The sequence below is a fragment of the Dipodomys spectabilis genome, unplaced genomic scaffold (assembly GCF_019054845.1).
Source record: "Dipodomys spectabilis isolate Male_0828 unplaced genomic scaffold, ASM1905484v1 ptg000511l, whole genome shotgun sequence".
NCBI classification, from domain to species: Eukaryota; Metazoa; Chordata; class Mammalia; order Rodentia; family Heteromyidae; genus Dipodomys; species Dipodomys spectabilis.
This window is the reverse complement of record NW_024871188.1, coordinates 713,959-738,552: the sequence shown is the minus strand read 5'-3', so window position 1 is coordinate 738,552 and position 24,594 is coordinate 713,959. Positions and strand designations below refer to the sequence as shown.

At 56.0% G+C, this 24,594-nt stretch overlaps 1 protein-coding gene across 2 annotated transcripts in view; it reads right to left on the bottom strand.

The window, feature by feature from the left end:
• The window catches only part of Map2k2 (mitogen-activated protein kinase kinase 2), a 37,004-nt gene extending 16,779 nt beyond the window's left edge, over nucleotides 1-20,225 (bottom strand). For both annotated transcript variants that reach the window (XM_042669922.1, XM_042669921.1), the window contains exons 1-10: nucleotides 19,903-20,225; nucleotides 16,487-16,697; nucleotides 9,855-10,001; nucleotides 6,235-6,312; nucleotides 5,496-5,547; nucleotides 5,280-5,404; nucleotides 4,944-5,157; nucleotides 3,588-3,652; nucleotides 1,112-1,173; nucleotides 405-450 (exon numbers count right to left, since the gene is read on the bottom strand). In XM_042669922.1, coding sequence (XP_042525856.1) covers nucleotides 405-450; nucleotides 1,112-1,173; nucleotides 3,588-3,652; nucleotides 4,944-5,157; nucleotides 5,280-5,404; nucleotides 5,496-5,547; nucleotides 6,235-6,312; nucleotides 9,855-10,001; nucleotides 16,487-16,697; nucleotides 19,903-19,994 — 1,092 coding nt within the window. In that variant the 5' untranslated portion in view covers nucleotides 19,995-20,225. The remainder of the gene's footprint in view (nucleotides 1-404; nucleotides 451-1,111; nucleotides 1,174-3,587; nucleotides 3,653-4,943; nucleotides 5,158-5,279; nucleotides 5,405-5,495; nucleotides 5,548-6,234; nucleotides 6,313-9,854; nucleotides 10,002-16,486; nucleotides 16,698-19,902) is intronic.
• Between the last annotated feature and the right edge of the window lie 4,369 nt (nucleotides 20,226-24,594).

Below are 24,594 nucleotides of genomic sequence, written 5' to 3'. Positions count from 1 at the left end.
CCCGTCCTTTGAGACAATGTCACAGTACCCCAGGCTGGCCTAGAACTGGCCATTCTCCTCAGCCTTAGTGCTGGAACGTCAGGTGTGCCTGCGTGTGCTGACAGTAAGTGTGGCCTGCCTCCCTCCCTCTCTCTCTCTCTCTCACACACACACACACACACACACACACACACACACACACACACACACACACACGAGTGCGAGCGTGCGCGCGCGGTTAAGCGCAGGTTCTGGGGAACCAGGGGGCCCTGCCAGGCCCCTGTGCCCCTGTGCGTTGGCTAAGCTGGGTCTGGAGGCTCTGCAGGGATCCCAGCAGAGTCCCCTCCGTATGGTGTACCAGGCCACGCCCTGTCGCCCTCTAGGCCACGCCCCTGACCACACCCGGCGCCCTTACTCTCACTCACCATGAGCATCTTCAGATCCGCTCGTTCTGCTGGGTTCTTAATGAGGCTGGACATGGACAAGAGCACCATTAGTCCCTGGCTCCAGGGGCACCCATGTGGAGGGACATGGCGGGGCCTCTGGTGCCAGGCTGGGCAGGGCCCTGCCGGCATGGGCAAGGGGCTCCACTGCTGACCTCAGGCTCCCTGGCAGGATGCCCCCAGGGAGGGGAGAGTAGTTAGCTCACTTTATACCAAAACTCCAAACTTGGGGGTCCTGGTGTAAGAACAGGCTTTGATCCCTCTAAACACACACGAGCACCTGAGGGCAGCGGCTCAACGCAGCTCAAGCCAGAGTCTCCAAGTACAGACGCACACCAGCCGCTCACCTGGCCTGTGCAAAGGGCCTGCGGTGCCCTACCCTGGGTGCTAGCAGGACCATCAAGAGTGTGATGAGTCCTGGGGAGCCAGGGGAATCAAGCGGGGTTGGCAGCCCTCCCCCTCCACGTCTCCCCCGAAACATGCAGGACAGTTAAGCAATGGAAGAGTGGCTAGGACTGAGCTGAGGTCCTTTTTCCTGCTGGCAGACAGCGATGTGGAGCTGTGTGACTGCCCTGGGTTTGGAAACAAGGCCGAGCTATCTGGGTGAGCTCTGTCCCATCCAGGCCACCTGAACCATGGGGGCAGCAGCTGGGCTCAGGCGTGCCCCTCCACCTCGCCACACCCCTTACCATTTATTTACAAACTCCTGGAAGTCTGGGCTGAACACCCCACTGGGAAGCTTAGGAGGCGGCTGTGGAGGAGACAGACAATAGGGTCACCCTATGGGCCTGGCAGGTCTCACTTGTCCTCGGGGCCCCTGCTGCCCGCTTCCCCCAGGGAGGTTCTGTCCTGGTGGAGGCAGAGACCCAGACCCCCACTGCCTGGGCCTCTACAGGCCATGCTCATCCTAGGTGTGGGCGGGCAGACAGAAGACCATGGGGACAATCTCTCTGAGCCTCGGGTTGCCACCTCCCCTGGTGGGCATCAGGTGGACCAAGGGGCAGCAGGGCTGCGCTGGCTGTGTCACCAGTCCATCCCCCCCCCCCCCCCGCCCAACCCTAGACTGAGCCCCAGGGAGGCAGGCAACTTGCCGCCTGGCTGCACCTGGTTCCAGGGACCCCTGAGGGCGGAGGCAGCCCCGCACATAGGCCAAGGTCCTTTTTTTTGGTAGGTTGTGGGGCTTGAACTCTGGGCCTGGGCGCTGTCCCTGAGCTCTTCAGCTCAAGTCAGGCACTCTACTATTTGAGCCACAATGCCACTTCTCATTTTCTGGGGTTCATTGGAGATAAGAATCTCATGGACTGGGCTAAGGTGGCTCAGGGGTAGAGTGCTTGCCTTGCATGCATGAGGCCCTGGGTTCTGATTCTTCAGCACCACGTAAGCTGGCCTTGAGCTAAAGAGCTGAGGGACAGCGTCCAGGCCCAGAGTTCAGGCCCCATGATCAACAAAAACCCCCCAAAAAACGAAAAACAAAACTCATGGATTTTCCTGCCTGGGCTGGCTTTGAACTGCAATCCTCGGTTCTCAGCCTAGGTATAGCTAGGATTACAGGTGTGACCCACCAGCGCTGGCTCCGTTTTTTTTTTGGGTCTGGTCGTGGGGTCTGAGCTCTGGGCCTGGGCGCTGTCCCTCAGCTCTTCAGCTCAAGGCTAGCGCTCTACCACTTGAGCCATAGCGCCACATCCGGCTTTTTTTTCTTTTTTGCTTATGTGGTGCTGAGGAATCGAACCCAGGGCCTCAGGCATGCAAGGCAAGCGCTCTACCACTGAGCCACCTTCCCAGCCCCTCCAACGTCTTACCTGTGACTTCTGCACCTGTGTCTTCTGGCAGCCAACGCCCACCCCCCAACATGGACAATGAATAAGTCACCAGGAGGGATCACAAAAAAGCCATGGCTTGTGGGGCCTGACCCTTCCCAGAGACCAGGGCACATGTGCTTCCTCCAAAGGAAGAGCTGTCTGCGAGTCCAAGGCCGAGCAAAGCCTGGCTCCACCCCTGTGTCTGCTGGAGGTCAGGAGCCTGGGCTTCCTGGGGGGATTCTGGGTACATTGAGGTTTTTTGTTGTTTTTTTTTTTTGGGTCTGGTCGTGGGGCCTGAACTCTGGGCCTGGGCGCTGTCCCTCAGCTCTTCAGCTCAAGGAGAGTGCTCTACCACTTGAGCCACATCACAACTTCTGGTTTTCTAGTGGTTCACTGGAGATAAGAGTCTCATGGACTTTCCTGGCCAGGCTGGCTTTGAACCTCGATCCTCAGATCTCAGCCTCCAGAGTAGCTAGGATTACAGGCGTGAGCCACCAGCGCCCAGCCCCTTCCAGCCTTTTTGAGTTTATTGGAGATAGGAATCTCACAGTTTCCTGCCTGGGCTGGCTTTGAACCAAGATCTTCACATCTCAGCCTCCTGAGTAGCTAGGATTACAGGCGTGAGTCACCAGTGCCCAGCTTTGCTGAGCTCTTTTTGCTCAAAGCTAGAATTATAGGTGTAAGCCACCAGTGTGCCTGGATTCTTCATTTACCCCCGCCCCCCCCCCCCCCAAAAAAAACCCCAAAAACAAAAACTCATGATTGGGTTCAATAGCTCATTCTAGTAACTGAATTTGAACAAAAAGTCCACAAGAGGGCTGGGAAGGTGGCTCAGTGGTAGAGCGCTTGCCTTGCATGCCTGAGGCCCTGAGTTCAATTCCTCAGCACCACATAAGCAAAAAGAAAAAAGCCAGAAGTGGCGCTGTGGCTCAAGTGGTAGAGCGCTAGCCTTGAGCTGAAGAGCTGAGGGACAGCGCCCAAGCCCAGAGTTCAGGCCCCACGACCGGACCAAAAAAAAAAAAAAGGTCACAAGACTCCATGTCAACAAGTGAACTGGGTGTGGTGGTTCACACCTGTCAACCTGGCTATATGCAATGCCTAAGTAGGATGATCACAGTCTGAAGCTGACTCAGGCAAAACTCCAGGTGATAGTCACAAAATAACTATAGCCAGAAAGGGTCTATGTGATTCAAGTGGTAGAGCGCCTACCTAGTAAAGACTAGGCTCTGAGTTCAGATCAAACCACTGCCAAAACCAAACCAAACCAAACCAAACCAAACCCTGACCCTGAGCTAGGGAGAGGGAGGAACGGCTGTGACCCCTGACCCCAGCTACTGAAAAGCACAGGCAAGGCCTGGGCACCCACCTCGTTCACGATGTAGTCCAGCAGCTCGAAGATGGCCATGGTGGGCCGGCTGTCCATCCCGTGACCTACATGGTAGTGAAAGTGCAGGTGAGCCTCTGCTCCCAGGAGGTGCACGTCTGAGGCGTGGGTCCTGAGTGTCCTCCCGGGGCAGCAGGTGTGCGAGGGATGCGGGCATTGCCTGCCCTCCCTGGGGGAGGCAGCTTCTGTCCGGGGCCTCCGGTGAGTCAGACACCGGAGTGCGTGCCAAGGCGGACGTGGGCATCCTCTGAGGAGTCACACACTTGGTGCCACGCTGCTTCCCCGCCATGCCAAGGACAATCCATCCGGGCAGGGGAGGGGGCAGCCACCACCGAGGGGGCAGCGTGACCTCAAGCAGAGCTCTGGCAGGGACAGTGGCAGGCTCCAGATGCCATCTGGAGTAGGCAAGCGGAGGTGTGGCTGACCCCTGCCCAAGGCCCAGCTGGCCAGGCTGTGTTGGCACACGGTGAGGTGCTGGCACACCCCCATGCTCCTCCCCATAGGGTGAGGCCTAGAGTCCATCTGAGAGGGGTGGGGTGGGGGGGGGGGGAGGGAGCATTCTGAGGACAAAGGCCTGGGAAGACTCCCCGGGAAACCTGGACAAGGAGGCCCAGCCCCACACTGCAGCACCTGAAGGCCAGGGACTCGGTGTGGCTGTGACCCACGCTACAGTGTGGAGAGGCCCTGGGGCCACCATGCTCAGTGAGAAGAGACACCAAAGGCCCCAGTGTGGCTCCATGGACAGGAAACATCCAGAACCGGTGGATGCTGGGACAGGGAGAGGACTTGTGGAGGTTGGGGGCTGGGGTGGTGCTCTGGGGAACGGGGCTTCCATTTGGTGCGATGGAATACTCTGGAAGCAGACAGTGCTGGCTGCACAGCTTTGTGTCATCCTGGCAATGGAAGGAGAGGGCACCCCCTGCTGCTCTCCTGACTGCCGGCATGTTTTCCTTCTCCTTTCCCTACGCTGGGGATGGAACCCAGGGCCTTGTGTGCCACAGGCCCGGGCCACCAGGCCATCGCCCAGCCCCCACTCAGGGTTTCCACAAGACAATGCTGAAAAAACCAGGCATCCAGCATGGCCTGGCTGAGTCGGCTTCTGGATCCTGTCTGCGGCCGGTGACAGGTGCAGGCGTTCTGGGCACAAGAGGTCTGTGGTGCACACTGCTTGCAGCTCTGTCCCCAGAAACCCCAAGACCATCTGAGGACGGCTGGCCGCAGCTTGCTCTGTCTGGGGACAGCCGGCGTGGCGAGGGCCAGCGGGGAGGCGGCTGCCAGCACAGCAAGGCCCGCGGGGTCTCCTCCCGCCCCATCCCAGGCCGCAGCTGTGGGGCCTACCGCTGACGGGGCGTCCAGGGGGTCTGGGCCGTGGTGAGATGCTGTGGGGCTCTCCCTCCGCCCCGTCCATCACGGGCCGGCCAAAGATGGCCTCCAGCTCCTTGGCGTCCGGCGGGGGAATGGGGTACCTCCCGATGGATAGCTCCACCAGGGACAGGCCCATGCTCCAGATGTCCGACTGCACGGAGTAGTGGGTGCCCTGCAGCCGTTCCGGCTGTCGGGAGATAGGAGGAGGCGGCTGGGGGGCACTGGGCCCAGCTCCTGGCCACCCTCTGTCCTCGCCCGCAGCTGGCTGGCATGGGCGCTGAGCAGCGACGGTGGCGGGAGGGAACTTACAGACATGTAGGACCGGGTGCCCACGAACGAGTTGGCCATGGAGTCAATGAGCTGCCCGCTCACCCCGAAGTCACACAGCTTGATCTCCCCTCGGGAGTTGACGAGGATGTTGGAAGGCTTCACATCTAGGGAAGGGACGGATGGACAAGGGTGAGGCCCGCGGCGCCCAGCGTGCCTGCCCACCCGCCTGCCCATCCGGGAGGCCCTGGTCCTCACCTCGGTGCATGATCTGGTGCTTCTCCCGCAGGTAGGCCAGGCCCCGGAGCACCTGGGGACCACGGGGCAGTGAGCAGGATGGAGCCAGGAGGGCCCCAGCCCCTGGGGAGACCCAGCTGGCTGCAGAGTCTGCAGAAGTGCCCTTCTAGGTCACACCCAGCTGGCCAGGGCTAGAGCAAGAACTGCAGCAGAGTAAGGTGGCCACCATCCTTGCCTTGTTGTTAAGTTCAGGCAGCCGAGGCCCTTGGTGGCAGAGACAGAGGCAGGACCTGCACGGAAGGTGTGTGCACCTGGTGGCAGCCACCCTGGGCTGTGCCAGCCCCATAGGGGCACTGTTCAGGGAGCATGTGGGCAGGCTGATGCTGTCTGGTCCAGCCACCCCAGACAACCGAGGCCAGGAAATGGAAGACGGCATGGTGGTGGAGTGATAATAGTGTTGTGCTAAGTTGCCAGTCTTGCTCAGCCACCATACCCATGGGGCAGGTGCACCGTGTCCCTCTCAGCAAAGTGAAGGTCTGGGCCCGGCACTACTACCCAATGCTCCTCTGCATGTTAGTGTCAGACCTGCCCGGGGCCAGCAATGTCCACCACAAGTTGGCAGGTGTCCCAACCAGCAGGAGAGGGCAGGGGATTCTAAGACCCTCAACTGGGCATAGTGAACACCACTGGCGACTCCCCACAGGTACCTTGGGAAGGAGTCTTGCTCACGGGGGCTGGTGTGAGGACAGGTGACACTCACCGCGATGCTGACCTTCCCCAGGATCTCCTCTGGAATCCGCTTGGCTTCTTTCAGCACCTGGTCCAAGGAGCCGCCATCCTGCAGGCCAAGGGGGAGGTGTGTGGTTAGGAAGGGTGGGCAGCACCCCTCCTCCCCCAGAACCCATGGTCATATTTCCCTGCCAGATCCCCGCTCCAGCCTTGGAAAAGGGCAGGCTCTCCCCTGGCCCTGTTGGCCTTTGGGGCTGCAGACTCTGCGCCCCAGCAGCAGACATGAAGGCCCAGAATGCAGGGTGTCCCCACCCCGTTCCTTACAGAGGTCTGTCCTGCCTACTGGGCTATCTGCCTGCCTGAGGTCTCCGGGCGGCTCACATGCCCCAAGTGCCCCGTGTAGCCCAACCTGGGCGGGGACAGAGGCCACCAGGCCTGGAACCTGAGCACACGCTGAGCCAAGACTTGGCAGGGATAGGGACAAAGGGGTGACGGGGGTGATGGACCAGGGGGTGACATGAGATGCTCAGGGGAGGAGCAGGAGGTGGGCTGTCTCATCTCTGGGCATCTGCCCCATGTACCCCCCGCCCCCACCAGCATTTCTCAAGAGGGTTAGGAAGCGGGGACCGTGCCCTGTAACAAGGACGCCTGTGAAGGGCACGGGCACAGAGTCCAGGGGTCACCTAGAATACCTGCCATTCACCTCCTGAGGGTCACATGGCTCCAGTGAGATCCCTGGGGCATAACCAGGCCAGCTGGAGTCTGGCAGGGGTACCTCGTCTGGGAAGCTGGACGGGATGTAGAACCAGCACACTTCTTTGCTGTCTCCATCACCCGAGTCCCACCCTCCCCAGGTCTGCATGCTAGCAGGCAGGGTGCGGGGAATGATGGAGGCCACCTGTGGGACTGACTGCCCCAGTCTTCTAGCTGCCATTTTCGTGTCAGCAGTTTAGAGGAATGTCTGCCCACCCGCACTCCCCCACCAGCCCCTACTGCTGCACCTGTGGCCTGCACACAGGCCGGCTTCATTCTGCCACCGTGAAAGGCCGACATCACTCTGACTGTCCTGGACACACCACACCTGGACTGCCCTTCTATCACCACACAAGGCAGAGCGCAGCTCAGAACCTCGGACCCTGCTGTGAAAGTGCCATGAGGTGCCTGTGCACGGTCACCTGCTTCCAGCGAGGGCTTCAGTGCTCAGGGAGCTTCAGGCAGCAGACTTGTACAGCTCAGGCATTCCAGTCATACCTGCAGAGGCCCCAAAGGCCCCTGGGTCTGCTGGAGGTTTGGTCCCTGGCTTGGTGCTAGGGATGGTGGTGGAGCCTTTAAGAGGCGGGGCCTCGAGGGAGGTCTTCATGTCACTGGGGGCGGGTCCTCAAAGGAGACTGCAGTCTTCTTCCTAGCTTTTCTTCCTCCTCCTCCTCTTTCCCCTCCCACTCCCCCTCCTGCTCCTCTTTTTTGGGGTTGTGGGGCTTGAACTCTGGGCTTGGGCGCTGTCCCTGAGCTCTTCAGCTAAAGGCTGGTGCTCTACCACTTGAGCCACAGTGCCACTTCCGGTTTCCTGGTGGTTCATTGGAGATAAGAGTCTTACGGACTTGTCGGGCGCTGGTGGCTCACACCTGCAATCCTAGCTACTCAGGAGGCTGAGATCTGAGGATCGCGGTTCAAAGCCAGCCCGGGCAGGAGAGACCATGAGACTCCTATCTCCAATAAACTACCAGAAAACCGGAAGTGGCGCTGTAGCTCAAGTGGTAGAGCGCTCGCCTTGAGCTGAAGAGCTGAGGGACAGCGCCCAGGCCCAGAGTTCAAGCCCCACGACCGACAAAAAAAAAAGAAAAAAAAAAAAAAAGAGTCTTACGGATGGACTTTCCTGCCTGGGCTGGCTTTGAGCTGTGATCCTCAGATCTCAGCCTCCTGAGTAGCTAGGATGACAGGCGTGAGCCACAAGTGAGCAGCGTTGCTTCTCAGGAGCCCCTGCCCTGCTGAGGGGTCATGGGCTTAAAAGCAATGAGGTCACCAGATCATGACTGAGAACCCCAACACAGAGCCACAGTGAACCAGTCCTCTTCACAGAGTAGCCCGGCGTAGATAACAATGCACATAAATGCAATGCTGAGCCTGAGGCATACGGACAGCCTGGGACCAATTCCGCTAGCCTATTAATATGCCACACGACCATACCGTATCATCAGCTCAGGCACAGCTGGGGCTTGGGAGGGCGCCGAGTCCTGCACAGCTCACACAGACATTTGGTCCCCAGGTAGCATGCAGTGTGAGGGGTGGGGTCGTAAGACCCAGCGGCCCCCACACACCCCAGCCGTCAGCACCCCTGTCATGTACCATGTACTCGTGTCCCGGATAAGCCTACGCCTCTAAAACCAGGACTGATCTGGCAGGTCCCCACACCAAGACCAGAGAGGTCAGGCCACAGCCACTGTCAACACCTGGCAGGTGCAGGGCAACTCAGATTCAGCCCTGATTCTCACCCGGCAGCCTACATCTCTCCATTCCACACAGGGCCCAGCTCAAGCCCCACAGTGAGAGCACACAGTAGACCAAACCCCAACCCCAGGCCTGCCTCCTGACTTTGAGCCCATCTCAGCCCAGACATCTTCCCGGGGAGGCAGTGGATGGAGTGTGCCAGGGTGACCACTGCTCCCCATCCTGCTGCTCCCCAAGTCCCTGGCTCTTGTCAAGGAACCTCACACCCGGCCCTCAGTGGCCTCCATCCACACTGTGGTGTGGCCACACCCCGGAAGTCCATCCTTGCACCCCATCTTTCCTGATGTGCTTGCTCACTGGCAGTGTACAGAGCCCTCGGGCCCAGTGCTGCTCTGGGGACCCCTGAGGTCTGTCCACCAACCCCCAGAGCAGGGCCAGGATGAGGCCCCCTTCCTGCAGGGGAGGCGGCGGCTCTGGAAGCAGCACCTGGTGCTAAGCACTGCTGGGCGGGCGCTCTGCCTCCCACCTTTGGCCCCTGCTTGCACCAGGCGAGGTAGGGCAGGTGGGGAAGGGGCTTCTAACAGTAAAACCTTGCTCAGAGACACCAAGGCTCTTGCTCTAATTCATTTCCTGTTGTGTTGCACAACATGGACAGTCAAAATGTGTGCACAGGGCATAAGCGAGCCTTCGTACCATGCAGCCTGGTTTTGCAAGGGGGGGTGGGCTGTTGTGGGCAGCTGGTACCTGAAGCAGTGGCTGGGGGTCACTTCCTCCCCTGACCTACAGCTCCGACCACTTCTGCTTTTGTGACCCCCTTCCCACCCATCTCTGAGCTTGGAAACAGAGCATCTGACCCATGGCCAGCTCACACTGGGCTGGCCAGGACCAGGGTGGCACATAAAAGCAAGCACCTGGCTCCACCTGAGCCTGGGCCTGGGTTGGTTAGAGTGTGGGCCCAGATGCCGCCTGCATAGCTCTCAGTTGGCAGCTACACCCAGTGCAGCTACCAACTGCTGTCTGGAAAGGGGCATGAGCTGCTTCCGGCGCCCTGCCGCTCCACCCTCCACCCCTCTACCCCGCCCCCCCCCATCATGCTCGGTGACCTGCACATGTGGGCTACTGCAGGGGCAGATGGGAGACAGTGCTTCTGAGGAACGTAAGAGCAAAGGTACTTGCACAGCCCACTGGCACCCCAAGGTCCCTCACCATGTGCTCCATGCAGATGCTGATCTCCCCGTCGCTGTAGAAGGCGCCATAAAAGCCCACGATGTACGGGGAGTTGCACTCGTGCAGCACCTGCAGCTCGCGGATGATCTGGTTCCGGATAGCTGGCTTGATCTCCAGGTGGATCAGCTGCAAGGGGGCCAGAAAACCGTCAGGCCCACTCCAGGCTGGGTGGGGCCACAAGAGAAGCCATCTGCCCGCCATCCATGACATCATTCCCCACAGCCCAAAGGGGCTGCCAACACGTGAGCACACACAGCCAGGAACAGGATGAGGCTCTGGCCCACACCCGGCGTGGAGGGAGCTGGCGGCCCCTGTGCTCAGGGAGAGAAGCAGACACAAAAGGCCCCACAGTGTGTGGCTCCATTGTCAGGAAAAGTCCAGAACAAGTGGACCCAGAGATGGGACGTCTATGGTGGGGGGAGGGAGTAGCAGGGGCTGTGGTAAGAGTTGAGTGACTGCTAATGGTGATGGGGGTCTATTTAAGGTGATGAAAATGTCTAAAATTGATAGCAATAACAGATGCATTGACAATGTTTGAAAAAAGAAAGCTATACACTTAAAAATAAAAAACATGGGTGCCTCACATGCATGAGGCCCTGGGTTTGATTCCTCAGCCCCACATAAGCAGAAAAAGCCAGAAGTGGTAGAGCGCTCGCCTTGAGCTGAAGAGCTGAGGGACAGCGCCCAGACCCAGGGTTCAAGCCCCATGACCGACCAAAAAAAAAAAAAAAAGCATGGGGCTGGGAAGGTGGCTCAGTGGTAGAGTGCTTGCCTCGCATGCATGAGGCCCTGGGTTCGATTCCTCAGCCCCACATAAGCAGAAAAAGCCAGAAGTGGTAGAGCGCTTGCCTTGAGCTGAAGAGCTGAGGGACAGCGCCCAGACCCAGGGTTCAAGCCCCATGACCGACCAAAAAAAAAAAGCATGGGGCTGGGAAGGTGGCTCAGTGGTAGAGTGCTTGCCTCACATGCATGAGGCCCTTGGTTCGATTCCTCAGCCCCACATATGCAGAAAAAGTCGGAAGTGGTGCTGTGGCTCGAGTGGTAGAGCGCTGGCCTTGAGCTGAAGAGCTGAGGGACAGCGCCCAGGCCCAGAGTTCAGGCCCCATGATTGACAAGAAACAAACAGACAAAAAAAAATTAAAAAACACTAGGCACTAGTGGCTCACACGTGTAATTATTCTAGGCACCCAAGAGTTTGAGAATGAGAGGACCAAGGTTTGAGGACAGCCTCAGAAGCAACATCCCAGAAAATCTCCAGAAGGAAGCTGGATGTGGGGGCGAGCACCTGTCACCCCAGCAACAATGGGAAGTTTATTAAAAGCAGGTGGATCACAGCTCAGGTGCACACCTAGGAGACCCAAATTCTGGTGAAAAACAGAGCTGGAGGCATGGCTCAGTGGTTTTGCAACAGCCTCACATGCACAAAGCTGAGTTGGAATCCCAGCATCCCAACACACAAAAAGGCCAAGTAAGCCACCACACAGCAGCACACACCTATAAGTTGTATCCCTTGGGAGACAGAGACAGGAGGAGTGTGAGTTTAAGGCCAGCTGGGGCTACACAATGACTCTGCCTTAAGGAACTGAAACAAACGACAGACCTAAGTGATCACACGCGCTTCATGTGGGTGGGACAGGAGCTGTGCTCAAAGTTAGTCCTGGCCCACCAAGTCCAGCCTGGATCACGTGGGAGAATCACACCTGGCGGGGGTGGAGGGAGGGGGGGCCGCACAGCAGGGACTGCTGGGGACCCCTTTCCAAAGGATGCTCCCGAGACGTGCAGAAAAGATGTGGCAAGACGCCTTGACCGGCCCCGAGCCACAAACCTCACCTGAGCTCAGGGCCCACTCATCCGAGCTGCACAGGCACCCACCACAGGAAAGCCCGGGGTGGGGTAGGGGAGGCTGAGAGGAGGGAGGAAGTAAGAAGGTCCCCATTGTGGAGTGGGCAGAGGAGAGGTAAGCCTCCTGTGGAGGCCTGGAGCCCAGGGGCTCAAAAAAATGACAGCAAGGTGACACCAGGACCAAAGGTGACACTGGGGCTGGGCCGGGAAAGGGTGCTCCAGTGGGAACAAAGGAAGTCACTGGAGCCTGAAGGGAGCGTGCCAGGTTTAGGGCAGGAAGGCAGACCTCGGGGAGGCTGTGACCTTGAGAACCACAAGGGCCCGGCCTCCGCCACACCTGTCCCTTAGCCCCTCTCTTCTGGAGATCCACCTGGCCTGTGCTGGCCCTGGGGTCTGGACACGGAACCCCAGAACCCTAAGAGGCTGCTTCATCCCCAGGGGAACAGCATCCACTCGTACCCCACCCAAGGCCTGGACACTGGGGCTGGGGGTTTAGCCCAGTGGAAAGGCACCTGCCTGGTGTGCGCAAGGCCCTGGGTTCGGTCCTCAGCCCTGGAAAAAAAAAAAAAGGCCTGGACACTTGTCTGGGAAGAGGGAGAAAATGAAGATCCAGGCGTGCCATGTGAGGGAATGCAAGACGATCCTGCTCCACAAAGCCTACAACGGAACTGGCAAACCCACTTTTCCATACACAGCCTGAGCACCTTAAATCGAAACAGGCAAAACCCAGAATGCTCCCTTTCCCAGCTGGGGCTGGAGCCTGCACGCCAAGCCACGTCCCTGGTCCCCAATGGGCCTTTTTTTTTTTTTTTTCTCCTTTTTGCCAGTCCTGGGGCTTGAACTCAGGGTCTGGGCACTGTCCCTGAGCTTCTTTTGCTCAAGGTTAGCACTCTACCACCTGAGCCACAGCACCACTTTCAGCTTTTTCTGTGTATGTGGTACTGAGGAATCGAACCCAGGGCTTCATCTGAAACTTTTGGAGCATTTCAGACGCTGGATTTTTAGAAGAGGGAATGCAAATATTCCAAATCTGGGGGGGGGGGGGGGGAATCCAAAATGGGAAACATTTCTTTTTTTTGGGTCCGGTCATGGGGCCTGAACTCAGCCTGGGTGCTGTCCCTCAGCTCTTCAGCTCAAGGCTAGCACTCTACCACTTGAGCCACAGCGCCACTTCTGGCTTTTTTCTTTTTGCTTATGTGGTGCTGAGGAATCGAACCCAGGGCCTCAGGCATGCAAGGTAAGCGCTTTACCACTGAGCCACCTTCCCAGCCCAATGGGAAACATTTCTGACCCTAGTCTTGCCTACAGGGATTCTTCACCTGTATCTGTTTTTGAAACAAGGTCAGAAGCCCAGAGGGGGGGCCTGGAACTTTCCATCTTGGATTTTACTGAACTCTGTATCCAACATAAAAGTGATCCACAGGGAAATAGTAACATGACTGTTTTCACACAGCGCCCTTGGAAGCCTGATGTTTTACCTGCCCACACAAACTGTGTGTGTGACAGGCTGCCACACACAAGGGGCAGGGAGAAGTACACAGAAGCACGCATAGATGGAGAAGGTTGGCAGGAGGAAGTGGCAGGGACCCCGGGGGCTCGGGACTCCTAAGCCCTCCATGAAAGGAGAGTGGGGATACGGCGGCCTGCGATGGCCGCTGTGCCTCACTCATGCCAGCTCTGGGAGGAGAGCTCTCCGCCCAGCTCTGAGCCACTCCCAGGACCACGTTGAGGGGCAGTCAAGGCAGCATTTGGGAGCAAGGCGAAAAGTCGGGGTGTAGGCATTACTAGGACACAAGGAACAGTCAGAATCAGGCTGGTCTCATGGGGAGCCAGAGCCTATGCCCGGCCCAGGGGTGCAAGCCTGACAAAGGACACACTAGCAGAGCCCCCCGCCCCTACGGTGCGCTGAGGGCAGTTTGCAGGACGAGGAGGCTGAGTGAGCAGTATGTGCGGTGCAAACTAGAAGATGGGGGAAAGGACTTCAGCAGCCATGCTGAGACATGGAGAGAACAGACTCACTGGCCGAGTCTAGAAGGTTCCCCACCATTCCCTTCGTCCTCCCCACAGATCTTCTTTGGAGCGAGCTCAGTGCTTCTTACCCAGAATGCTGCCAGCCTGCGGGGGGCACAATGATGGGAGTCACCCCCCCAGCCCCGCCCCAAAGCAGGAAGCCAGGAAGATGGGTGGGGCTACAGATCAGGAACAGCTAAGAGGGCTTACATCTGTCCAGCTCTGGCTCCCTCACGTGTACTGCGGGGCTGTCGCTTGATTGAAAAGAGAGCACTCTGGCTGGGAATGTGGCTTAGTGGTAGAGTGCTTGCCTCCCATGCATGAAGCTCTGGGTTTGATTCCTCTGTATCACATATACAGAAAAAGCCGAAATGGCACTGTGGCTCAAGTGGTAGAGTGCCTGCCTAGCCTTCATCCTGTGGGTTGCCAGCAGAGTCCTGCCAGAGGCCGACCCTTATATGAAATGCTTCCGGGGGGAGAGCTAGGCTAGAGTGGAGGAATCCCAGCTCAAGCCAGACAAGCAGCTCTCTGCTAACCAAATGGAATTCCAAGCGGCCAGGAGTGCATTACAGATGTGGTAGGGTCCCTGCTGATCCTGACTAGCTCAAGGGTTGCAAGGGCGGTGACAAGGCCGTGCTCAAAAGAAGAAAACATCTACAAACCAGCAGAGCCACATAAATGGAGGGAGTGGTGTTCTGGGTGCAGTTTTGCTGGCATGGCACCATGCCAGGAGGACCCAAAAGAACTGGATGGCCCGGCGCACAGGCCTGCAGGAGCCCCACAGCTGCTCCACACCTGCTGGTGCTCTGCACAGGTGCATGGGCCCAGGCGTCTGCTCCCAGGGTACCTGAACTCTTGACCAGCACCCTGTCCTCTACCTGGCCAATGCCTTGGGTGAAGAGAACCGGAGATTCCCCGGGAGGCACTGGTTTGGAAAATGCTGTCTACAGGAAGAGGACAGAGACAGAAGGCTCTGGGCTGCAGATTTTGAGGGGAAATGCTCCAGATGTGAGAAGAAATAGCTCAGACAGAACAGAAACAGAAATGGGAAGGCAGGTGCCACAGGATGGCGAGACCTGTGTGCGGGGCTCAGGGTGGGCTTCCAGATAAAGTAACCGTCCACATCCAAGCAAATGCGCAAGCTCGGTGGTCAGCTAGGAAATCCTCGGATTCTGTGTTTAGGTTTAGGATCATTATCTCAAAATGTCTCAACTCCTCTGCCAATCTCAACTCCTTATACCTCCTAAGGCCTCTTCTCCAACACCCAGAGGAAGGCTACATTGTGCCACAAGGTCCCAGGATTGGCAAGCAGTGGCTTGGAGTCCCATTGAAGGGATGACAGAGAACTTCATGCGCCCTCCAAATTTGTTCATATGCCAGGCTATGTAGGGAAGGGAGTTTTCAGATGTGTTGAACATTGACACCAGATTCTGAGTAGAGCAGGCCACCTTGTAGTGAGGGTGGGCCACATCCAATCAGTTGAAGGCAATCTGTGTTTGCCTGGGAAGTGAGAAGTCTGTCTTGAGATGGCCTTTGGACTTAAGTAGAAATATCACTGTTTCCTGAGGCTCCAGCTTGCCCAGCAAACCTCAGAATCAGTCACCGGGTTCCAGAGTCACGGGAGCCAAGTCCTTCAAATAAAGTTCTCTCCAAGATGGGCGTGGTGGCTATGGCTGTGACCTGAAAGGGTCATAGCGCTGAGGCAAGAGGACCCTGAGTTCTAGGCAAGCCGGAGTTACATGGCGTGCGTGAGGTCAGCCTGGGCTCTGTAGTGAGACCTTGTCTCAAAAAAAAAACAAAACATAACATTCTCCCTAGCACTGGGGTGTGGCTCTGTAGTAGAACACTCAACTCAGCCAGCTGGGCCTGCACCCTGGCAATCTTTTTCTTTTCTTTTTTAATTCTTTTTCATGGTGCTGGGGCCTCACTGATCCCAGGGCTTCACTGGATGCTGGTGGCTCATGTCTATAACCCTAGCTACTCAGGAAGCTGAGATATGAGAGTCTCGGTTCAAAGCCAGCCTGTGCAGGAAAGTCTGTGAGACTCCCAAGTAACACCAGAAAGGGGAAGAGGAGCTGTGGCTCCAAGTGGTAGAGCACTAGCCTTAAGCCAAAGAGTTCAGGGACAGTACGCAGGCCTCAAGTTCAAGTCTCACATCTAACAACAACAACAACAACAAAGAGAATCCAGGACCTCATCACTGAGCCCCATTTCCAGGTTCAGAATCGGATTTTAAAACATCCCTGAAGGTAGCCAGGTACTGGTGGCACATGCCTGTCATCTTAGCTATTCATAGGGCTGAGATCTGTGGATCCACCATCCAAAGCCCCCCAGAAAAGAAATTCTGAGAGATTCTTAGCTCCAATTAACCACCAAAATGGGGAAGTGGAGCTGGGGTTCAAGTGGTACAGCACTAGCCTTGAGAAGAAGCAGTTCAGACTCTGAGTTCAAGCCCTAGGACTGGCAAAGAACAAAAATCACAAAACAAAAACATCCTTGAAGGCAGAGGTTGGCCATGAAAGGGGAAAGGTGTGCAGAAACAAGGCTGATACACTGAGTAAATTCCTGGGACTTACAATCCAGAAGGCAGCCAATGGGAGGACAGAGGTCCTAGAGGTAGCCAATGAGAGCACAGAGGCCCTGAAGACAGCCTATGGTAGCACAGAGGGAGCCAATAGGAGCACAACAGACTGTCTTTTCAATCTCTCTATTTCCTGGGTACCTGTCCTCACCCAACCCACCTGGGGGCCTTGGCTCACCTTCCTGGCCATGATAAGACCTGATGGTCTGTGTTGGACCTTGGTGACCACCCCGCCATTGCCAGCTCCCAGTTCTGAGATTCTTTCAAAGTCATCATCCTTGAGCTCGCCGACTTTGGCCTTCTGGGTAAGGAAAGCCTCGAGACGCTTTTTCTGCTGCTCATCTAGTTCCAGTTCCTCCAGCTTCTTCTGCAGGTCCACTAGGTTTGCCCTGTGGAGACCCCAAGGGCAAAGGTGAGCAAGGAAAGCAGGAGCAGCCAGCAGCTACAATGGCCACAAGGATACACAGATGGGGCAGACATGATGCCTGCCCTTCCAGGCTCCCTGTCTAGGAGGAAAGAGCCCTGTCAGAGGGCCTTGGTCACTGCTCATAGTAGTTAGGAGACTGTAAGGACAAGCACCAGCTCAGGGACCCAGGAGATGCTCAGACCACATCAGATGGGGATGAAGGAGCTAGGGGCCGGATGGGCTGAGGCCTGGGGCCAGGATGCCCATCTCTGCCTAGGGTGGCAAATCCAGGTTTCAAAGCAGATGTTACATCCTGTGAGCATTGGCTGATGTGAATTAAAGATTGGCAGTGGAGGGGTGCAGAACCTAAACTGTGTAGACAGCCCCAGGGCACCCCAAGCACCTGGCACCCTGCTATAGGGACCCCGCCAGCTTCTGTCAAACATCAGGTTTACACAAGCCCTGAACTTGGGTACTATGGGACCAAAGATGTCTACATCAATTTATTGAGTGAAGCAAGGGCTCTGCAAAGGACAACTTAACAATGAGCTGCTTTTGTGAATGCATTGACTTTGAAGCCCACCCTAAGGAAAAAGAGTCAGCCCTGGGGCTGGCTCAGTGGTAGAGCGCTTGTCTTGCATGCCTGAGGCCCTGGGTTCGATTCCTCAGCACCACATAAGCAAAAAGAAAAAAGCCGGAAGTGGCGCTGTGGCTCAAGCGGTAGAGCGCTAGCCTTGAGCAGCGCCCAGGCCCAGAGTTCAGGCCCCACGACCGGACCCCCCCCCCAAAAAAAAAAAAAAGAGTCAGCCCTAGTAGCAATGTTGCCCAAGAGAAATGTAACAGATGAGGCCCAGATTCCATCTCCTCCTATCTCTAGCACCACAATATAAAATTTAAAAAATTAGGCCAGGCACCAGTGGCTCACGCCTGTAATCCTAGCTACTCAGGAGGCTAAGATCTGAGGATCAAGGTTCAAAGCCAGCCCTGGCAGGAAAGTCTGTGAGACTCTTATCTCTAATAAACAGTGGCACTGTGGCTCAAGTGGTAGTGCACTAGCTTTGAGCTGAAGGGCTGAGGGACAGTGCCCAGGCCCAGAGTTCAAGCCCTACAACAAGAAAGGATTAATGTTTAAAGGGGGGGGGGGGGCCAGGGAGGAAAGTAACATTAATGTTAATACTGTATTTTAGCCATGTGGTGCCCACCTGGAATCTCAGCAGGGGAAAGACTGAGGTAGGAGAATCTTGAGTCCAAGGCCAGACTAGGCTACAGATAAAAATCCTGTCTCAAAAACCAAACAAACCCAAATAGATGATTTGTTTCCTTCCTTCCTTCCCATCCTGGGGCTTGAACTCAAGGCCTGAGCGTTATCTGAGTTTTTTTGCTCAAGACTAGAGGTCTAACACATGAGCCACAGCTCCACTTCTGGGTTTTCGGTAAGTAAGTGGAGATGGGGCTCTCCTGCTTGGGCTGACTTCAGCCTCTTGAGCAGCTGAAAGACATGAGCTCCTGGCTCCTGGCTAGATGATCGCTTTCAATGTGTATAGTAAGTATTTACTTTCTGTTTTCTCATATTAGGGCTTTGGCTCTGGGACACTGGCCATGTCACATATTTGGGACTGGCTGGAGCCAGGGGATATAGCCCTGGACAGACAGCCATCAGTGGAAGTGTCTGGAGAATGGTCACCTCCGGCCATCCTCAGGCAGCCTTGGGTCCTCGGTTCCCTGAAGTCTAAGCCAAAGTTGATGGTCCTCGAGGTGAGTTCACCTGAGGAGGAAGGGGGTAACTGGATGTCTCATCAGGAGAAATGCAATCCTGAGATGACCATTACTTGCCCATGCCTTAAAAATACTCCAGCCAAAGGGCACATGGGTCAAAGGTGACATCACCTGGAATGAAAGGGTGCTGGGCACCCTTTCCTGGGCTGCATTATCACCTGGAGACTGAGAAAGTCTCAGCCTAAGCAGGAGAAGCAGGCTCCTGGGGTGTGTGGGGGGAACTTACTGCAGGTCACATGACACAGGAAGCCCCTCTGAGCCAGGACCAGGGCCTGAAGCAGGTGCTTACAGCTGAAAAAAAAGCCAGATGATATGGTGGCAAGACACAAGAAAGGGAAACCAAGAGCACGCACGCGCAAAGGAACCAATAAGTGGACGAGTGAAGGTGTGCACTGTGGGGCTGAAGAGGCATCTCTGGGAACCGCCCTGTGTCATGCCCAGTGCACCGTCAACCTGCCTTAAACACAATAGAAACTCAATAAGGCATGTGCGCGCGCACACGTGGACCCCAGACTGGCTTACTCAACCCAGGTATTCATGAAGGGCACACATCCTGAACCAGGGAAAGAAGAGACTATAGGAAGAGTTCCCTTACAGGAAGGATGGAGTAGAGTTGATCGATGAAAAAATAAACCTGTGGCCTGTTTGCTCCATTGATAGCCTCAGTCTCCCCATGTAAGTGGAGGGGTCATAGCATGCTCTCAACGGCTGTGAACCCCAACAATGCTTGGAGCCGCTCCCCTGATAATTCAGCCACTCGGGGAACCCATCACCCCAGCCTTCTCTGGGATGCTCCCCGGTCTGTCCCCAGCTTCCTAGAAGCCCCTCAAGACCTCTTGTCATCCTCAATGATCTCTGCTTTGCCCATTCGCCCCTCCTTCCAGGCTATTCTAACCCAGTTACTTTACAATCTGCTTGAGGGGTTCCAGCAGTTCCCACTTCAGGTCCTTACCCTACTAACCCCCCTCCCGCCCGTTTCCCATCCTCTCTATGGGGGGATGCTCACCACTCATCCCAACTTCGGGGCTCTGCACACCCTCTCCCAGCCAGCAGCATCTCTATGTCTTATAGTCTCTCAGGCACCTCTCCCAAATTCTCCAGAGGCCTCCTCATCCGGACCCTTCTTTTACCGACGGCACGACTGGGGGACGACCCCATCTTTTTCCCGCAGGGCCTTCGCCTCCATCTCCTTCTTGGGGTGAGGGCCTCCTAAGTTGGCATCCTTAGCACCCCCACTTTGCCACTGAAGGACCTCGCAGCCTAGTTCACTGTGGGGGGCGACTCCACCCCATCCAGTGCTCACGGGGACCCCCCGGTCCCCCCTCTCGTCACTCCCAGACACCCCCCCCCCCACACACCTGGGGTCTGAGACCCCACGACCCTCCCAGGCCCCGGGGACCCCGCGCACTCACTCGGAGGCGCCCTCGCTGGTGGGGGACGGGCCCTCGGCGATGGTGGGGTTGATGGTGAGCGCCGGCAGCACCGGCTTCCTCCGGGCCAGCATCGGGGCTCCGCGGGCCGGCGGCGGCGGCGGCGCCTCTAGCCGGGGCCCATAGGGGGCGGGCCGCGCGCGGGCGGCGCCGACGCGAGCCCGGGGCTGCGGCCGCGGCCGAGGACCGGGGCGGTCGGGGGCGCCGAGGGGCGCAGGGGCTGAGGCCGAAGCGCCACAGCCGCCGCCGCCGCCACCGAGGCCCGGACCGGACCGGGCTGACGCTGCAGCTGCACCGGGGAGACCGAGAGGAGGGAGGGGGCGGTCACGAAATCGCGCGCCGGCTTCTCGCGAGAGCTAGCGTGCAGCGCGAGGCCACGCCCCTCCACCGAGACGCAAGCGCAGCCGTTCCAGCGGGCCTCTGGAGATGGGAAGGGGCGGGGACCAAGGCCAGGCGGTCTCTAGAGCATGCGCATTCACGCGTCTCGGCCTGGACGAACCGCTGCGCATGCGCCTGATGTCTGAGCCAGCTGGGGATTGGCCAAGCGCGAACAGGTGGGCGGGGAGCGGCCGGGCCTGGGTCCAGGTGGGTGTTGGGAACTGGGGTGAAGCGACCCGGGAAATGCCGGGATGCGTGGGAGACGCACCGGGCTCAATTTAGTCCTTTTGCTAAATGCGATCATCACCTCGAAATATCAATTGCCACACTCTGGTGGCTCACGCCTGTCATCCTAGCTACTCTGGAGGCTGAGATGGGAGGATCGAGGTTCGAAGCCAGCCCGGACAGGAAAGTCCGGGAGACTTATCCCAGTTAACCACCAGAAAACCGGGAGTGGAGCGGTGGCTCAAAGTGGTAGAGCGCCAGCCGTGAGCAAAAGGAGCTCAGGGACAGCACCCAGGTCCCGAGTTCAAGCCCCACGGCCAACCCAAGAAAAAAGAAAAAGCCAGAACCGTGCAACTGTGGTTCAAGTGGTGGAGCGCCAGCCTAGAGAGGAACAGCGACACTGCTTAGGCTTAGGCCCTGAGTTCAAGATCCAGGACCAGCATACACAGACACTAAAATTGCATATTCTGTCATCAGACCCAAGTCACCCTAGAATTTTTTTTTTCTGGGGGTGAGGCCTTTCTGTGTTTTTTGTTTTTTGAGGTCTTTCTGTTTATTTTTTTCCTGCTGTTGGGATGGACGCCAGGGCCTTGTGCATGCCAGACAGCTTCTCTTTCAATGAGCTGTAGATACATAGGTAGATAGATAGACTTGTAATTGCTATATGTAATAAAACATAGATAAGTAATATATACACATATATGTACATGTGTGTGTATAGATGTATATAGTGTGAGCCACACCTTTAGTATAACATTTTGGGTTTTTTTGTTGTCTTGTTTTTTATTTTGCCAGTCCTGGGGCTTGAACTCAGGGCTTGGTGCTGTCCCTGAGCTTCTTTTGCTCAAGGCTAGCACTCTACCACTTGAGCCACAGTTGCACGGCTTTTTCTGTGTATGTGGTACTGAGGAATGGAACCCAGGGCTTCATGCATGCTAGGCAAGCACTCTACCACTGAGCCACCTTCCCAACCCTTGGTTGTTATTGTGAACATGAGCGTCAAGGACATTTCCACTTGAGCTGGCCTTGAACCATGATTCTCTGGATCTCAGGCGCATGAGTAGCTAGGGTAACTGGTGTGAGTCAGTAGCTCTAGGTATTTTTCTTTTGCTTATCTGTTGGAGTGTAGTTGGCATTTTGTAATGCAGATCCCTGTATTCCTTTCCCTCTCCGGGACTGCCCTGAATCCACCCACCTTTGAGGAGATGACTCAACCAGAATCAAACACAAGCAGACATTTTTCTAGTTCAGAGTGTGACTGCCTTCCCTTCACCTCCGTCCCTGCCCCCCCCCCCCCACTAGTTGCCTGGCTTATCTCACCTTCATTTTATTTTATCTTTGGCTCTATATAATTTTTTTATGGAGCTATAACTGAACATAGGATAAATTGCTTGTTCATGAATGTTCCATGCTCTGAGCTTTCACAATGCTCTCCACCCATAGGCATTCTCCCTCCCTATCTTTCCAGTTAGTTCCCTCCCCACCTCTGTTCCCAATGGGCTGTGGCTGCTGGGAAATGTTGACAATGACTTTTTTTTTTTTTTTTGTCAGTTGTAGGGCTTGAACTCTGGGCCTGGGCACTGTTCCTCAGCTCTTCAGCTCAACGCGAGCGCTCTACCACTTGAGCCACAGCGCCAGTTCTGGATTTCTGAGTGGTTTATTAGAGATCAGAGTCTCACGAACTTTCCTGCCCACATTGGCTTTGAACTGCCATCCTCAGATCTCAGCCTGTAACTAGGATTACAGGTGTGAGCCACCAGTGCCCTGCTTAAGACAATGAACTTTTTTTTTTTTTGGGTCCGGTCGTGGCGCCTGAACTCTGGGCCTGGGCACTGTCCCTCAGCTCTTCAGCTCAAGGCTAGTGCTCTACCACTTGAGCCACAGCGCCACTTCCGGCTTTTATCTTTTTGCTTATGTGGTGCTGAGGAATCGAACCCAGGGCCTTGAGCATGCAAGGCAAGTGCTCTACCACTGAGCCACCTTCCCAGCCCCAAGACAATGAACTTTTAAAAAACCAAGAACTGGGACTGGGAAGGTAGATCACTGGTAGAGCGCTTGCCTTGCATGCTCGAAGCCCTGGGTTCGATTCCTCAGCACCACATAAGCAAAAAGAAAAAAGCCAGAAGTGGTGCTGTGGCTCAAGCGGTAGAGCGCTAGCCTTGAGCTGAAGAGCTGAGGGACAGCGTCCAGGCCCAGAGTTCAGGCCCCAAGACCGACAAAAAAAAAACAAAAAAACAAAAACAAGAACTGAACTAATCCTCGCTATCTCTAACACTGAGATCTGAGGATTGAGGTTCAAAGCCAGCCTGGGCAGGAAAGACCTTCAGACTTGTTTCCAATTAACCACCAAAAATCAAAAGTAGAGCTGTGGTTCAAGTGGTAGAGTGCCAGCCTTGAGCATAAAAGCTCAGGAACAGTGCCCAGGCCCTGAATTCAAACACTAAGACTAGCATTACATCATCATCATCATCATCATAATCTACAGAGAATGCTGGAGTGGGGGCTCAAGGCTATGGGTTCAATCACACACAGTGTGCGCCTGTGGGTGCCCACACCCACACACCCACACACACAATGGGGAAAAAAGCAAGAAAAATAAGAGGAACAGAAATAGAACGGGAGAGAGGGAGGGAATGGGTGCATTTCTGTAGCATCCAGCCATCTCTCTGGTGTAAATATTCACACTGTATTTGCAAAGCAGAATCCTACACCCATGAGCTTGGGAAAAATGACACCAACCAGCCACGGGGAGCTCTAAGAAGATTTATTTAAAGTTATGACAGCATCCATTTTCTTTTTGGTTCCGACTGCCTTGTCCTGCTGTCTTCTTCCTTACATTCTCTGGAGAAGGTGGAGTGACAGGAATTCACGACACCAGGCTATTACTTGAGATGTGGGGAGTCACTGTAACTCTCCTTCCCCCAAAGTCTGGTCTCAGACAGGGATTGAGGGAGAGGCAGAAAGGGAAAAAGACTAGAAGGATAGCCAGACACCGGAGGCTCACACCTGTCATCCTAGCTACTCGGGAGGCTGAGATCTGAGGATCTCGATTCAAAGCCAGCCTGGGCAGGAAAGTCCGTGAGACTCTTATCTCCAATAAACCACTAGAAAACCAGAAGTGGCGCTGTGGCTCAAGCCGTAGAGCGCTAGCCTTGAGCTGAAGAGCTGAGAGACAGCGCCCAGGCCCTGAGTTCAAGCCCCACAACTGACAAAAACCAAACCAAAACAAAACAAAAAGACTAGAAGGATAGAGAGAGAAGGTGGCCTGCTGGAGAAAGTGCCTAGAGGACAGAGATTTGCCAGATGAAACAGAGCCCCTGATGACCCAGAAGCAGATCAGTACAGGGGTCATGTGCCAATATCCCCTGAGGGTATGGGGCGGTGGGGGGGTGGGGGTTGAGGAGGCAGGACTGTGACCCAACCCTGTGCTGGAGCAGCTGAGACTTGTTCAAGAGGGCTATAAAGTGGGGATCTCTTGCTGGGCACCGGTGGCTCACGCCTGTCATCCTAGCTACTTAGGAGGCTGAGATCTGAGGATCACCGTTCAAAGCCAGCCCAGGCAGCTGAGATGAGAGGGATCCTCATACTATCCTAGGGTCTTTATATTCCCTCAAAGACTCATGAAGCAGGGTAAGTGAGAACAGAGGCAATGTTTATTTAAAAAGTGAGAGTATGATACCAGGTGACACTAAGGAATGCCTCTTGGCTACTGGCAGGTTGGTATAAGGCCCCTACTAGGACTCTGGGTTGGGAAGAGGAGGAGGAAGGAAAGGAGGTAGAAGGTGGTAGTGGTGGTGGTGGAGGAGAAGGAGGAGGGGGGGAGAGGGAGGGGAAAGGGGAGGGGGAGAGGGTTGAGGGACAGTACAGATTTCTCAGTGCAAGGCAAGAAGGAGGCTGGGAGATCAGGAGCCAATTTATAGCACTCCTGAGATTCCCCCCCCCCTTTTTTTTTGTCAGTTGTGGGTCTTGAACTCAGGGCCTGGGCGCTGTCCCTCAGCTCTTCAGCTCAAGGCAAGCTCTCTACCACTTGAGCCAGAGCACCACTACTGGTTTTCTGGTAGTTTATTGGAG